Raw genomic sequence first — 17,173 nt, forward strand, 5'->3', positions numbered from 1 at the left:
TCAATACGCTTGAATATCACCCATCATAACGAAATAAGATGTTGGCCGGCTGGCAAAGGGGCAAGGTTCAGCAATGAGGCGCTAAGCTTGAATGGTTATATTGTTCCCTCGTGGATTAGAAATGGATATGTAAAAGAAAAATAAATAGATAAAGAAAATTTAGTCCCAAGTAAAAGAGTGATAGGGTTGAAAAAATAAAGAAATTTCGTTCTTATAATGATGACAAACACAAACCAATTGGATTATGAAGAGCAAAAAGATTTGTCGAGCAAAGAGCTAAAAATATAGTATTAACCAAACTAATAATTAATTATACAATATATTGAAATAAAGAGTAATATTTAAATATAATTAAATGCAAAAAAGGTGCTAGGATGAATAAAGAGGAATTAATTTAGGTAACTATGGGCATGATAAGCTGGAAAAGATCTTTTGGAGGAAGGAGAAAGGATATTATAAAAGTAGGTTTTCGAGTTGGGTTAGATCGGAACTGAGCCAGTTCGGATTGTTTTTTTTTTTTTTTACCCAAATTATATCTTATATAATATTCGAGTCCGGTCAAGTCAAAAATTAGAAAACCCTGATTGACCTGGTTTTCAAATTGGTTTTAATTTTTTGATGCTGCTCAACCTACGGGTCTTCAAAGATGATTAGGGTCAGGTCTGATCGGGTAGGAAACCTGATCCATTTGCAGCTCCTCTTCAAAATTATTTAAGGGAAGCTCATACGGACGGCAGAGATTAAATGACAAGCGAGAAAAAACGTGCCAACGGATAACAAAATCGAACCCATAGATCGGAAGCACGGTAGAAAGAAAGAATAGGATGCGGCCTGCGGCTCTCTTGCTACGCCGCTTCCTTTGCTGCTGTGCCAATGGAGCTCCCCCTGCGATCAACCAGAAGAATAATCTCGTCTTCTTGGGTTCCCCTCAGGTCTCTCTCGTCTTCTTTTTTTTCCCTTTAAAGAAAATAATTCTGGTTTCCCGGTGGGCTGTGTGCGGGTAACGAGTACGATTGCAGGTATCGGCATCTGTTCTTGAAAAGTTGATCGATGCATCGAAAGCTCCCAACTCTATTTCCAGGTTTCAGATGATCCCTATTACCTCTGAACTTAAAAACCTGCAATTTCTCTCTGATGTCATGCATTCACTTTGATCTTCTTTGTGTTGTTATATATATATATATATGGCTGTATTTGTTGTTTGACTTGTTTCCAACAAAATCACAATTTTCTGATTTTATTTGTAAAATAATTGATTTTGTTGTAGCTGATATTGTTGTGGGTGTGAGTGTGTGTGTTTAAAAAACACTCAGGTATGCTTCTTTAATCTTATATCTCGGTCGAGGAAACAGAAATTCTCTGTTGTGGAATTCAGTTCTCAGCTTCCCAGTCTCTTTTACAATTCGATGGCGGTAGTGTTTTACAAGATTGATTGAATGGATAGAATAATTAGAGTGCTCAAAGAGAATTTTTTATTTAACATTACCCAACAATTTTTTATCTGCTAGCCAGTTTCTTTTGAATACGAGAATTTGATTTGAGATCGCAATGTTCTGTTCCTCCAGTATTTTGAACTTGTCTGGCCGCTTGGCTTGCTAGCTGATAGGTTCAAGAATTGAGTAATTTGGTTTAGCTTGCAGCAATTGTTACCCAGCCGCCTTCTGGAAGAGATAGGGGCAGAAAGCTGATGCCGTCCCCAGTTGCACAATATGCCCTGGATAGTGGATTCCCTCAAGATCTCATATTCACACCTGAACGAGCTGGGAGGTATATGCACTTTGACAGAAGTTTTATGCAATTTTAGATGGAACTTGTTCTTTACCTGTCCACTGTGTTGGGTGTTTCACGTTGAAAGGATTTAACAAATACTGATTTTCCTTGAAGAGAACTGTTTAATTTTTCTTAATTGTTATAATATGTCATTCCGTATATGTCATTGGCGACCTCTTTATAAACACCTTGGTTTACTCAACTGGTGTCATGCCATTGCCAAGAATTGGCATAATAATGCTTTGTAGACTTCTCATTCCTGGAGTTGTATAGTGTAGGGGACATTATCTCAGTTTTCCATCACACTGTTCAGTTGTTTGCGAATAGCATTCACCTTTACATGTTTTCTGTCACAAAGCAAATGCTCACTTACTGATTAGAGCATGAAACAATTGATTCTTCTGTCCATTTTAGTTTTTTCCAATGTTTTAATGCACATGCTCATGGGATCCATTTAGGATTGAATTAGATGACATAATACTGCAGCATGATTCAAGGTAATAGTAGATTGTTTATGTTGAAATTCTGGGCTCTCTTTTCTCCCTAATTGCGTGTTAAGAGGATCATGTCTTCTTTGCGTGAATGTCGGTACATTATCACTATTTCCATTGATAGATAGTAGTTTTATGGAGCAACTTCGTGACATTAAATGGATTTAAATTTACTAGGGGTGATTGTTACTTCGGCTGCCTCAGATTGTGCCTGAATTCCAACCCACACCAAGGCTATAAGCATCAGTACCAGTGGGTGTACTGGTCGCTTGCTGACATGGTACATGCTATGTTTTGCCGTGCCAGCACAAAATGGTATATAGGCACCATGCTGTCCCATGCCTGGTTTCAATACTAGCCTAAAATGGTAAAGCATCCAGCACTTGAAACCATGATCTATACTCATGGCTTCTTCCTGATGCATCCAAACCACTTTTCCAATTTATCACTTTCTATTGTTGCTTGAAATTGGAGCAAAGAAATCAGCGGGGAGAAAAGTCGATACATCAGATCCAAATTGTATTGAAGACAGAGGTAACTACTTGGTGGCCTTGGTCAAATATTGGAAGCTTCTTGCAAATATTTTTCAAAACATATAATGCGCAACTCTTCTCAGTCCACAATAACTTGCACTCTTAGCTAGAAAAAAGCAATAAGGCTCAGCATAGCCATGAAATAAAGAATGATTTAGAATTTATGTCTATTTGCAAAAAAACTTAGTTTGAATAATCCATCCCACAAAAATCTTTGCTTTATTTATAAAAGCTAAGGATGCTCTTCTGCTGTTTCTATGAAAATACCATCTCTTCATATTCCAATGGGCGCTTATCTAATGGATGTTTCTTTTAAATAATGCATCTCTCACCAAATGGCTGCTTATTGTCTCCTTCCTAGTGATAACCCTTGCCAAAGAGTTAGTAATTATCGAATGGTTAACAGTTACAAGTAATCAGCAGTGGTCGAAAACCATGTAAGAGGCATTAACTGAATTGCTTAGATTCTTCTCTGTACTTCATTCTTTTCCTTCAACCATTCTTTGTTTTGTATCTGCCTTTAGAAATGGCACCATGATAATCCTACAACAATCTTCAAATAAAATATAGATAAATAATAAGAAGCTTATAAGTGTTTGCCAATAGATAATTTTCATGAAATTATGGTCAAACAAAGTCCCAAAAAAATGAATGAGAGCTTGGATCCTAAAATACTTAAGATCTAACAGGCCGTTCTCAGACTATAAGGGAAGGCTTCTAGTTTGGGATGTTTGCTGTAATCAACCTTGACTTACATGCTTGCAAGGGCTATTCCCTACGAGTGAACCTACCTCCTCATAATTACTCCACATCAAATGTTCAGTTTTTTTCTTTTTTTTTTTGATAGAGGCCCCCTAGGTAATGATCCACACAGCGGGGTTAGCCCTCCCCTAAATACCGCTAAACCTCAAAACTTAGTGAAGGCAGGATTTGTCAGAGGTCACCAGTCCAACTGCCAAGGACTTTACCAACTTGGTAATTATGGTTCATTTGGGACATGAGTGTCGAGGCTAACCATGTTGCCAAGAGAAATAAAATTTTTAGAAAGAGGTTTCGTTAAAACAGTATTTACCCAATCATTCCAAGAGCAATCACTGAAAGTTTAGGAGAATATATAATTCGGATCAGAGAAGTACCATATGGATGAGCTTTATCTTTTAGGAAGATGATCAAAATAACCTAAGGTGACTGTTTATAATAGGGTAGAAGCTAGAAAAATAAAAAAAGCTGTGTCTGTAACTGGCCATGATATTATATGCCCAAACATGTGTTGCAACATTTGTTTATAAAGCTCCATAACAAAACTCACTACCACCATAGTAGGGGAAAACTTAATATTATCTTATGAACAATTTTCTTGGAGACTCCAGCTTCATTAATCTTTCTTAGAATCCTGCTTCTATGTTCCTGGTGCTTCTGTTGCATAATGGACTCCCTCCAAAAACAGGCTAGTTAGATTTAATGTTGATCCAAAATTCAAATTGCTCTTATTATGTTATATACCCTGTTACGTTTATTTTTCTTGTCACATATAGCAGAACACCTGAACCTTTTTTAATAAAAAAATATCAATGTAGACCCCTTGTGGGTTGCCTTCATTTCTTCCTATTGAATTTCTTTCTTTATGTTGCAGAGAAATCAATTCTCTTGCATTTTTATTTTGCTTATGTGTTATTAATTCCAGTCGCATAAATTGTTCTTCTTGGGCTTTTATATAAAATCTATTCAAAATATACATGAAGGGTCTTTTTAGTTGCATCCTCTTGGTGCAGGAAACCTTTTTAAGTGATGCTGAGGGCACTGAATCCAGATCTTTGTGTTACAGCGGCATATGGGAATATATTGCCTCAAAGTTTCTTGAGATTCACCAAGTGGTAAGTTATAGCGGTCATTACTGATCTTTTTTCAGTTTTTTGGTGGAGAAAAGAATTCCTCTCTTAATGCATAACCAGGATGTGACATTTACTAAACATCCCCTTCTGGGACATCAGCTCGCAATGCTGCTTAATGCTTTTTTGCATCATCACGCACTGTTATCCGAACAGAACCAGTATAACATGCATATCATGTCTTTAAACTAAAATAATATCATATCATAGATATACTACTTATTCCCATATTTACTGATGAGTGATAAACCAAACCCTGACTTTTGGGATGAGTATTGATGGTTAAAAGTAACTGGTGCATTTTTCCTTCTCTCTCAGGTATTAACTGGTTGCTGCTTGAGCATGGCAGTAGCATGCTTTATTATTTAAGAATTTGTTTGTTAATTCTTCAATGTTCTTTGACATCGAAAGTGATTTTCATTTCATTATTATGTGATGCAGTTATGAGCCTTTGAGCTTTGAAGAAAGCTATCCATTTTCTTTGTTAGACATACAGAAATCCTATTATCATTTGACTTTTTGTTTTGAAGAGTACCATGTATTTATAGCGAATGTGGAAGTAGTGGTCATAAGGCTTTGCACAGGATCTGATTTTGGTTGTAGCACACAGAAAGAAATATTCTCTCCAGTTAATTAAGATTAGATCATTGTTTTGTATATTTCTAGAGCTTGCATATTCCTTATACTTTGAAGTTTGGAATTTAGTGTTCGATACTAGTAGAGAAGATAAAATAAGAAATGAATATATTAGAGGAGCTTTAGGAGTTGCACAAATTAAGGACAATATTAATAATAAAGAAATCAAATGAAATGGTATCGACATGTAAAACAAAGATCTAAGGGGGCTCTGGTAAGAAGAGGTACATTGGTTTGTGTTGGAGGGGAAAGACTAAAGTAATATGGAGTGAAGGTTGTGAGGTAGTATATGGAGAAACATGGAATAACATCAAAGGTGGTCCTAAATAGGAATATTAGTGAATGAGGATCTATGGACCCCAAGTAGTGTGACAAAATAATAGATGGTTATAGTTATGATATGCTAGTAATATGGAGGTGGCGAAAATCATCCATTGATGTCTTACAGGTGCTTTATTCCTACACCACGTTGTCACCATTATAAACTACCTATATTGGTTTATCAGAATTACTGCACCAATACACACTTGATTTTCTTTTTTTTCAGCGTAAGTGCATTCTACAGCATGCTGCCCATGCTGGTTAGAAACTGACTGTAAGAAAGTCCAGGATGCCTGTTTTTAGAATGAAATTATTTTACTTCATATGTGATTCTCAATCGTGGCAAATCTTTATCCCTCTTATGCCTGAATCAATGCTGATACTTAATACAGATACTAGAAACACAATGCCTCCAATAAGCCTGTTGTCTTTCTCATTTTCTCCTTTCTCTCATTTTCTTTTGTCCCATCATTTGTATTTCTCCTACTTTCTCCCTTCCTTTCTCTGTCTCGTTTTCTTCATCTCTTCTTCCTGATTCTTAATTCTGCCCTAAACCTACTAATTTCAAATACCAAACAAAGAGATTATTGAATGGACTTGAAACTGAGTTCTTTTAGCTGCAGCGCTGATATATGAAGCTGTGTTTCCTTCGAGCTACTCAAGCTGATAATTTTTTCAACTTGGAATCACCCAACTAGACAATGGAAGATAGCTTATGACTTGATTATTTTTTACAGCTGCCAGTAAAATGAGTTATATAAATAAATAAACTAGATTCAAAGGCGATCAAGGACCTGTAGCTTGTCAAATTTTCCTTTTTTTTTTCACCTACATGGTCATATTTATAGAGGATAAGTGATTTCTGTTGGGAAAAGGTGATAAATGTTGCTATGCTATTTGTTTTCCTGCATCCATATTTTTGTCATTTTGTTGTGGTGTTATGGTGTGTTTAGATTTTGGGTTTATCGTGTTGCATACGCAGCAGTTGACATTCTGGATCTTTTAGGGCTGTTGTATGCTTTCTTTGTGTAAATTTTACTATCAGTGGTCATGCATACATCTCCAAACCATGATTTTTATATATGAATTTGGTTGAAAGGACCAACTAAGATTTAATTGTTGGTGGAAGAATAGGGATACATCAACAGAGATATTGGAGGATTAGTACTTACTGATCCATTTACAAAAAGTTGGTGTCGGATAACTGGACAATGTTGACCTGAATTTATAGTTTTGTAGAGTTCCTAAAAACTTTATGTTGCTGGTTCCATGTATAGGATAAAGGGATTTTGGATATGATCCTCTCATACTTAACCTCAGCAAAGGAATGTATTTTAAATGAATCAGTAGAGATAAAAGGGAAATTTCATTTTTAGCCGGGGAACAATCTCTAGCATAATATTGTATGATTGTTTAGTGGTAAGTTACTGAAGGTAATTGATATCATTAGTTTCATCCTTCTTGCCAGTTAGGAAGAAACTTTTGCAATGGATTGACATACCTAAGCTTTTCACTGTTTTAAAACCAGAAATTTGAGAAGGCTAGGTTCAAAATTTGGCCAACTTCTCATTTAGAATGAGGAAGCAGATATGGTCTGCTACTGTAAAGTTTAAGCAATATATCGGCTACTGTAAAGTCTGGGCAATATATCAGCCTGCTTTTATTGCAATGATCACTTTCCAGAAGAGATATTTTCTAAACAAAAAGGAAAACCAGGATTCTCATAATATGTTTCCTAACCCCTCTTATTTGCGAGTGTTCTGATTAAAACATCATTGAAGTGTGAGGATGTCAGAGAAGTCCTTATGGAGCACCCTCACTACCCAGCCATAGTTCTGCTTTATGTTTTTCTGCCGGCCCATTCTTATTTTTTTATACTGAGTCTGGCAAATATAATCATGGGAATATTGAAATTGATTAAACTACAGTACATTAGATACCCTCTGGTCTACTGTATATAAGGCATGCTTATTTGTGGAACCATCTTTTATTAAGATTTTCAAAAGGAAAAAGTGGTACTTGAATAGGCAGCTTTTAATCTTCAGTTACATGCTCCAGATGCATAAGGTTTTCATTTGATTTTTCTTTTTCAGGAACTGTTAATATTCACCCAAGTTTTCTGCCTCTGTACCGTGGAGCTGCTCCTGTTCAAAGAGCATTGCAGGTTTTTCTTAGTTTACTGCTACAATCCAGTCTTCTTCTTCTTTAACTTGCACATTTATGCTTTTTGTTTGTCTGGTTAGGATGGTGTTTCGGAAACAGGAGTATCGATTGCATATACTGTTCGTGCATTGGATGCTGGACCAGTCATTGCTTATGAAAAAGTGGAAGTTGATGATTATATCAAGGTATACCACTTTTTCTGTTTGGAAATGGTTAACGCTGAAGTATCGTTCAATATTCTTTATACATCATTTATAGTTGAACATTTTTTGCAGTAATAACCAAATAATTTGAAACTGAAAGTGCTTTTGAATTGCAATAAGTGAAGTTTCCATTCTTGTGGTCAGAATAAATGTAGCAGTGAATCCTGCTCGGACAGATGCGAATAATTGTTGTCTTATGTGATTCAATATAGTTTTCAGCAGGCCTTCTGTTGCTTGGTCCCTTACGAAATTTTTTCTTGTGCATCTGTTATTTTACTTAGTCCATGATGAATATTTCAATGTTTGCTTGTGTACCTTACAAAGATTTTTGAATTTTGTTGATTCTCTTTCAGGCAAGTTTCTCTAGATGGCTGAGTTAATATGACACGTATTAATGTTCTTTTAAACAACATTTTGTCAATGTCTTAGTTTTGTGTCTGGCATATCTCTGGTACTGATAACATTTCCTTTGCTGAATATCTTTGCTGGTTAATATCCACACCCACCCCCACCCAAAAAAACATATTACAACTTAATTTCTGGTTAAGAATAGTTGAGGAATTTCTTTCTTGACTTGGTTTAGCGACAACCTGATCCGAATAATTCATGGTTTGAAGTTTAGACAGCAGACCTGGAATTATGACCTGTTCTTATGTTTCCACGCCAATTTTCTACCCATTGTGGTGAAGTCGGGCAAAATTTGATCCAAGTCACCAGACCTGTTTAGACCTGTCGATACCTTAAAGTTACTCAAAATTATGCTTTTACCTATAAATTTCAAAGGCCAATCTGAACATGCCTCAAGCCCAGCCCAAATGTAATAAGCCCCAAAGTAGGACAATCACTCATTTGTTTCCCATATCAATAATAGGGCAACCGAATTCAAATATCTTGAAATTCTTATCGCAACTAGACAGTTAATTTCATTCTTCTTTGACTAATGTGAAATATTACGAATTTGACAGGTATAATATAACGATATATTAGAAACTATTTGAATAAAGCTTAGCATAGGTCTGGCTTTTATCAAGGTGTCAACACTATCTCATTATTAGTTAGAGTTTGCTGCCATCAATGAGAAAAGCACATCTTATTTATTTAAATTTTGTAAATTTAATTACAAGAAGAAAATGTTCTCTCTCATAGCGTGAATTCTATTTCTAACCCTTTAAAATAATGACCTTTCTGTAATAAAAAATGTTTTAGATAAAGTTGGGTTTTCATGATACTCATCCAAAAAAAAATTCCGAACTATAACTGAAAAGAAATTTTAATTATTTTAAAGCTTTTTCAACCTAATCTACAACTAAAAGGGGAATTTTTTGGCACTAATTTTCTGGAAAGTCAGACTCGAAGACCAAGGCATCAGCATAATGCTGAAAATTAATTGAAAAAAAACTTATTGTAATATCAGAACTTCCTTTGGTGAACTTCTTTTTGGGGAAAAATGGCTAATATGCTAATTCACTAAAAATGATATTACTGCTTATCAAATATCCGGTTTTAATTCTTCAATGATATGAAACTATGATCTTAGGTGCTTTCTTGTCAATATGATGCTTGTGGCATATGGCTTCAGATAGCTGCTTAGCCTTTGTTTTTGCCTTAGTTTATGGCATATACATATACGAGACAGTGGGTTTGGAGGTATAACTTAAAAATGCTGCAATTAGATATGGAATTCAAATGGTATAAATTATGTCTATTTTTGTGAATCTGATAATTGAAATCTTTAAAACTTTTCATAGCTGATCTTGCAGTGTTCTGTGTAGGCACCAGAGTTGCTCGCAGTGTTATTTAATATAGGTATGGACGTTCTTTCTGTTCTTTTTTAAACATATAACTTTCTGTTTATTGCAGTTTGTACCCCATTTTATTTGATTATGGGACTAATTGTTTCTTTACATGGAGTATCGTGTTTGCTTCTTTTGATCTGCTGTTTCTGCATTTTGAATTCCTTTAACTAATGTAAGCATGTTTTTGAATTGATAAATTTTATTTAGTTAATACATACGTAATGGTTGTGGTGGATTTGAGTGATCTGTCTAAGTAAAGTACTATAGTGGCCATCTAGCATTGTGGATTCACCTTGAAGAACAAATTGCACAAGATGACTGTGTTGAGTGGCTGCGCCGGGGTTGGGGGGGTGGGGGGGTTTGTTTATCTCAACGAGTCGCTTATGATGTCTAGAAAGAATGTTATTTCTTCAACTATAGAGGAGAATGATGTAGCTTGTAGTTGCTCAGCTTCTATATATTACAATAGTCTACAACTTGCGCTTGGTTAGGCCTTATTAGCAATGTTGCTTGCCCAAGTACCATAACATCATGATGGTTAGTATTGATTAATTTGATGCTGAAGTCATCTGCTGAATCTATAAACACTAACATAGGCAGAGGAAACTAATTTATGGAAAAAGAGGTTTCTCATGGGGTTTAACGAGATTGATGAATTGTAGGAGATTATCCTTTTGAAACCCAGAGGGTGGAGGCTGCATGAGGCTGTTAGCTGTAGTGGCAATTTACAGTAGGATTGGATGGCATCTGTAGCAGAAGATAGGGTGATAAATCACAAGACACTTTTGTTGCTCCAAAAACACATCTGTTATTCCTCTCTCAGCTCTAGCATCTCTTCCATAACTTCCTGCATTTCAACTTGACGCCCGACTTTATCACATCCAGCATCCGTGAAATTGTTGTTCACTTTTTCCTTCTCTTGTGATCGACGGCTTTCTCCAACTTAGCACACGAATGCATCTATTCTATGGAAGAAAACCATAATTCAGCACATGAAAGCTAGCAAACCATAATCCCATACATGTATTCAAGATGCTGGTGCAAATATCTCTACTGCAGTCACACGTCATATAACAGGAAGCATACTGTTAGCAAACTAGGACCCAAATTCTGTACAATAATACTAAATGTCTCATAAATGTAACCTTGTATTTATGCAGCTTCTATTGTCTCGTAAGCCTGATAAATACCAAGATTTTAGTTTTTTATGGTAATTGAACAATTTTTTGCTCAGAAAATTGTCTGATTTGATGAATTTAGTTATTCACTCTTCAGAACACTTTAGTAATTGTTGTTTTTTGCTTATAGGATCAGAACTTCTGATTCGTGAACTTCCATCTATTCTTGACGGGTCTGCAAAACTAAAAGCTCAGCCACAGGATGACTCAAAAGCAACTCTGGCACCTAAGGTAGTTTATGGAACATATGTTACTGAAGTTTGCATTAGAAGATTCCTTTAATTTATTTTAGTGTCTAGTCTTTTCAGTTTTGACTTTAGTTATTATTGGTAATCACTTATTTCCTCTGAAAAACAAGTGTTAGAAGTTTCACTTAGCATTGTTTTACATGGTCCATGTACTAAATATATTAGCTACATGAATTGTTTTCTTGATGAGGTTCTTGCTAAATACACTGATTGAATTATCTCAGATGTATCAGTTTGCACCAGGAATTTGACAGTCTAGTACTTTCTGAAAAGAACTGCACTTAAAAAATGTTTTTTTTTTTGACATGGTATACAACTAAAATTTAATAATGAACAAAGCCTACACTGGTAGCATAGAAATATACATATGCAAGAGTGCCTGCATGCATGTACATTGCTCATGTATTTGAACAAGACTGTGCTATCCTGTAAAAATGATTCTCGGAGCATATTTATATAAGAGTGGCATTATGTTATGTTAGTTTTGGCTGGACTTGTCTTGAGCTTGACCTGAGAACTAAAAGTTTGATACTAACCTGGCTATGATACACCTGATGGCTAATAAAATTTCAAAAGGCCCTCAAGTAGTCTGAATGACATTTTACTACATCTGGCCAAGAGGATTTTAATTAGTAAACTTCAACAAGTAGTTTCATTATGGTGACAGAGTAAATGATAAATGCTAAACTTCTTTGGCACTTCCAAGTCAGGGAATTTTACAAATTCTATTAAGAGCATGCATAGAATGTCAACAACACAAAATGTCTATAGGCTTGCCAGATGCTGTGTATTAAAATTTGTGCCTAAGTCAGGCTTCAATGACAAGACTTCAGTAATTACTTATATTGACTCAGCAAATTACATTCACTATCCTAGATTTCTTTTAAGTTAATTCCATAAAATGCGGCCTGAATTTTTTTCCTGATGTATCATTTTCTAAATTATATAGTTAGGGACATGATGAACTACCTCTAGAAACTGGGAACTAAAAAATCAACTTAATCCTATGCACATCCACCATCTTTATCTGAAAAATAGAAAGAAAAATTTTCTTAGGTGGGGCCACTGAGAGGAACATGAGCTGGTGTGAAATGCAGCCAACCTTTTCCTTCTTTCCCTCTTTATTTCCTTCTTACTTCTATCCTTTATTCTTTTTGCTATTTTCCCCTTGCCCATCCTTATCTTTACCTCACCAAACGGAAACCAGATCCCCTTTCTTTTTGCCCATGGGAAGTGAGGCTACATATATTCTATTCTTCTTTTAGTAAGGGAGAATCTAGCAAGACTGCCTTGGTTATGTGAAACCTGATTTGGACTAGCAGTGGCTGACTGGGATAAGTAATGATGACTAACTAGAATAAAACCTAAAAGCCAATGGTGGACTACAGTGATATAAAATATCAGCTATTCATCAAGTAAATATTTAATTTAAGCAAACGCCCTAGTCAATTTAAATTAGTGTTTCATACCTCCAAACACCTAAATTAAAATCCCTGTGACTCGCATGACAATGATGTGGACTAAAATCAGGGACATGGCCCCATGGTTCCTCTTTCTCAGCAAAAGCCTGTTTGGACTTGGACTTCAATAGAAACTCCAATGAATGATCTAGTGGAAAACATATACTTGAACATTGAGGTTAAAAAAGGCGAAGCAATCTGGTGGCAAGTTCGAATATCCTTGTATAGAATGGGGCAGAAATTCTAATTCATTAAAAGTATAAAAATTTTCAGAATGCACGGTATAATTTCTGTCAAGAAATGTAAAAAGAAGAAAAAGGGGGAAGAAAATAAAGAAGGAAATAGAAGGAGCAGATGAGTGAATTAACAGAAGAGAGAGGAAGTACAAAACAGGATAACACAGATTATCTGTCCATGTAGTCCTATTCATTATGGCACCAGTCGATCAAACACTTATGGGGAACTGAACAATTTATGAAGAGGCTAAGTAACATGCCATATATCAAAAAGTTGCAAATAGCCAAGGAAAGTAACTTTTTGTACAACCTAACATATACAAGAACATGTGCAATAAGCACCTTACACAATCGATGAGTACCTGTGAGTTTCCAATCTTATGTAGCCTATGCCAGAATAATTACAGGAAGCTAGAACATTTCCATGTCTTAAAGGTTTTAGGAAAATGAGCTTCTATAATTTTTAAGCATTATTAGTTCACAAGATGTGTCTTTCATACAGTACAAACAAAAGATGTTTGTTTCTGGAGGCTTTAAACTTTAATTTTGTTGATCTGGAATTGTTACCAAGTTTTGACGAGTATCCAGAAAGAAATCTGCAAAGTGCAACATCTTACCATTTATTTTGTTGGATAAGTCCTTCATTTTATTTATAACTTATGAAACCATTTTGTTTTGTCCCTATGTGCAGCTAACTTCAGAGGAATCATGGGTTTCATTTGACCAAGATGCTAAACTAATACACAACAAGGTAAAGTCTCATGGCCTGTGTGCATTGTTTGGGGCGGTAGTGATTACAAGCCAACTTCTCTCTAGGTAAGAGCATTGGCAGGTTGGCCAGGAACTCGAGCCAGGGTTCAAGTCATTGACACCAATGGTCAACCGAACGTGCTAGAGATGAAGTTAATTACAACAAGAGTTTGTAATGCTTGTGACAAAGAGGCTGAAGGAAATGAGATACTTTTCTCCAGCGGTAAATTGCTGATTCCATGTGCTGGACCATCTTGGCTTGAGGTGCTTGACATATCTAACATATTTCAACTTGCAAACCCTTTGTTTAATGAAGCCTTTTTTTAATTTTCCTTTTCCTTTTGTTTTAAACAGGTCCTGGAGCTTCAGCTTCCAGGGAAAAAGGTGATGAGTGCTCGTGATTTTTGGAATGGCTTGCGGGGTCAAAAGTTGATGAAGTTATCTTTGGAGTAAATTTAATGTAAGTTCTAAAATTTTGCTTGTCCGAAAAAACATACTATACTCTTTCTTTTTCATTTGACAAATAACGTGCGGTCACAATTACTAAGTCGAAAACTAGATCTAGGAAACCTCTCGTGACAGCCTACCACCTGCATTCCAAAGGCCTAGTTTGTTATAGAATCCTTTGACTTGTTTGAACAGTCTTGATTGAGGCTCCTCTCCAGGATTGCATATGATTTCTTGGATGGTATCTTCCTCTGATTCTCAGCATTTATTCCCAATTGCAAGAAGTTTTTTTATGATTGCCTACCTTATAACTGAAAAAACTTACATTGTCCTACATTATCTCCTATGGTAGTTCAATATGGAATTTATGTCATTTTGGTTCCTTTTTAGCCTGCTTTTTGGTCAGCATCAAGTCTTTCTGGGAGATCATACCTTAGGCTACATCTGGAGGTTTTGAATTTCAAAATCTCGAGTTCTGAACTCTTTTCTCAATTTGGAAATGTTTTGGATTTTGATGATTGAAGATTTTTTAGGTGTTTGGTTAGAAAAAAAAATCAAAAATAAAAAATCATTGAGAGGCAGAAGGCCAAAATGCGGCATCATGATTTGAAGGCTTTATAAAGTTTCATTGCGTGACCAAATACTCGGTATTGTAAAATAGTAAATTCAAAAAGCATCTAAGGTTATCAAATATCATGATTTTACAGTGCATCCAAACATACCCAGAAATTTCTTTCTTTTAGAGATAACAACTTTAGTCATGTGTTATTAAAAAGTATGTTTTAAGATTCTCATAGGCACTTAATGTGTCCTAGGCATCTTTTAAGCATATCCAAGTTTTGAAGATCAACCGCTGCCACATTAGTCCATGAATATGAAAACTAGAAAGAAAGTCTTTCAAAGAGTGGGCCTCTCGATGACTCTCCTAATCTGTACTAACACTTCAGCAATTCCTCTGCATGGAGGTATTCTCCTTCATTAAATTGGGCACCAAAACCTCAACAATGCCAGATATATATATATATATATATATATATATATATATATATATATATATATATATATATATATATATATATCAAATTTGTTTGATGTATTATTCTTTGGATGATAACTGAATTTTGATCTGCTTTTCAAGGCCTGAATCACATATTTAACATTAACTTATGCCTTGGAGAGGCTTGTCCTGGAGGATGGTCTCCATCAATTTTTTGATTAATTAAATTACTGCCTTAATAGCAGGTTTTGGCAAAAAATAGAAGTGTTGTCGGGTCAAACGTCTCCTTTTCGTAGTTGTTGAACTGTGAATACCAAGTTTGATAAGGCCAGTGAATCCTCCAGGTTGGTGAGTGTTTGTCAAACTGTTTGAATGTTCAATCCATGTAGTCTCCTGCCTTCATGGTGCTATCAAAGTACACAACATTGGAGGAAAACCAGGTACCGCAATTTCTATATTAATATTAATCTTCTTGGTAGATGAAGTTGCTTTCGAGTTATTTTTATTTTTTTATAAGAAATACAATGGGAAATGTACCACTGAACATTGAACCAAAAACCTCTCCCCAGCGCATGCTGAGCGGCGAGCAGTTAGGGCAGGCAACCAGCAGAGTGGAGTCTACTTGGTAGATTTTTTTCAAGTGTTCGAACTTTGAGAAGAACTAGATGGGAAAATAAATTTCAGGATTGCAAAGTTACTATAAGCTTTGAATCAACTTATACTGTGGTTCTGAAAGGTGGAATAGGCTTCATGGGTTAGATGTTTGTTTGCCCAATGATACAAGAAATTCTTATCAAATATTCAGTTTAAACTAACTTCCTATAAACATTTAATCACCTTATTTATGATATTAAAAAAGAGGATTCCACAAGAAAGAAAAAAATAAAGAAATAAACATAAACAGGTTTTAGATAAGCTGGTTGGCACTCGTGTTGAGAGTTCAGGGTTCACAATTGGATGGTGGATGACACTCCCATCATCATATCTCTCAAAAAGAAGTGGAAAAAAGAAAAACTAAGAACAACTTCTGTATTAATTTACGTGGTTCTGCTTGAAAGTCTCCATGCACAAATCCCTGCATCGCCGCGAAAAAAGAAAACGAGATGGCTGGAAACACTTCGGCAGGAGGTGCAAATCCTACGCAACTCTGGTTGTACTGCATGTCCAAGCCTGGAAAAACTCTGGATTTTTTTTCAGTGGATAAGGTGGCCCAGGTCCTGGGCCTGGAGTTCGAATTTCGGGTCAGAAATTGATGTCTTCCAAAGTAACGTGACTGGACTTCATGCATGAGCTTCGGTAAGGTCACTCGAGCAAGCAGCCTGGAAACAGGGGAGGGTGCACACCAAGAAGACAAAGCTCAAGGTGGCGATTCATGGCTACAAACAAGCGGGATGTCGCTTTTGTTTCCAGGAGATGCAATCTCACAAATCCTTTGTTCCTTCTCGATTATAATATGATGATTAAATGTGAACAGTGACATAAACCTATCACTCACCAACATTTTGTTGGTTCTCGCTGGCATCCGATTTCTTGTTCTCGAGTCTCACCGCTATTTGGTGGTTGGAGGTGGCTCCGGAGACTGCCCCGGCAATCCGGCATGCACCGTGTGGATGCAGCCAAATCATGGCATTAATTTCTATAGATTTTATTCATCAAGCATGCATCTTAATGTATTACTATAAAGATCAGCGGCTGTAATTAGTTGCGTATATGATCGTGCTGGTGCACCCAGTGTAGGCAATAATAGTCTTTGATAGCCATGGATGGAGAGCCGTGCCTTGGAATTATTTGAGTGGTGCACTTCATGATTAAATGCCTTCTTAAGTTTGAAAAGCATCCGCTGATGGGAACAAGCCGAAAGGGGATAAGAAGATTTTGTCCTCCCGCTTTGTAGTCAAGCCGAAAGGGGGGGAAAAAAAGCTCCACCAACGTTCAGTAAAAACTAGTCTTGGCCTCGCTTTTCCGGTCTCTCTCTTTTTTTTTTTTTCTATCCATCTTTTGTACTAAATATAGGGTACTAAATTCTCTAAAATTTAGAAAGAGGATTTCCGCCAA

General features: G+C 36.0%; 1 protein-coding gene across 1 annotated transcript; it reads left to right on the forward strand.

Moving 5' to 3' along the window:
• The first annotated feature begins 757 nt into the window (after positions 1–757).
• Positions 758–16,866, forward strand: LOC103721570 (methionyl-tRNA formyltransferase). Its single transcript, XM_039125819.1, is given in 13 exon segments — positions 758–932; positions 1,020–1,081; positions 1,621–1,767; positions 4,567–4,668; positions 5,247–5,248; positions 7,734–7,804; positions 7,884–7,988; positions 9,779–9,812; positions 11,111–11,211; positions 13,616–13,675; positions 13,741–13,938; positions 14,029–14,134; positions 15,364–16,866. Coding segments are annotated over 12 exon segments (1,089 nt in total). The 5' UTR covers positions 758–824; the 3' UTR covers positions 14,128–14,134; positions 15,364–16,866.
• Positions 16,867–17,173: the final 307 nt, after the last annotated feature.

Source organism: Phoenix dactylifera, chromosome 4, assembly GCF_009389715.1.
Source record: "Phoenix dactylifera cultivar Barhee BC4 chromosome 4, palm_55x_up_171113_PBpolish2nd_filt_p, whole genome shotgun sequence".
Classification (NCBI taxonomy): domain Eukaryota; kingdom Viridiplantae; phylum Streptophyta; class Magnoliopsida; order Arecales; family Arecaceae; genus Phoenix; species Phoenix dactylifera.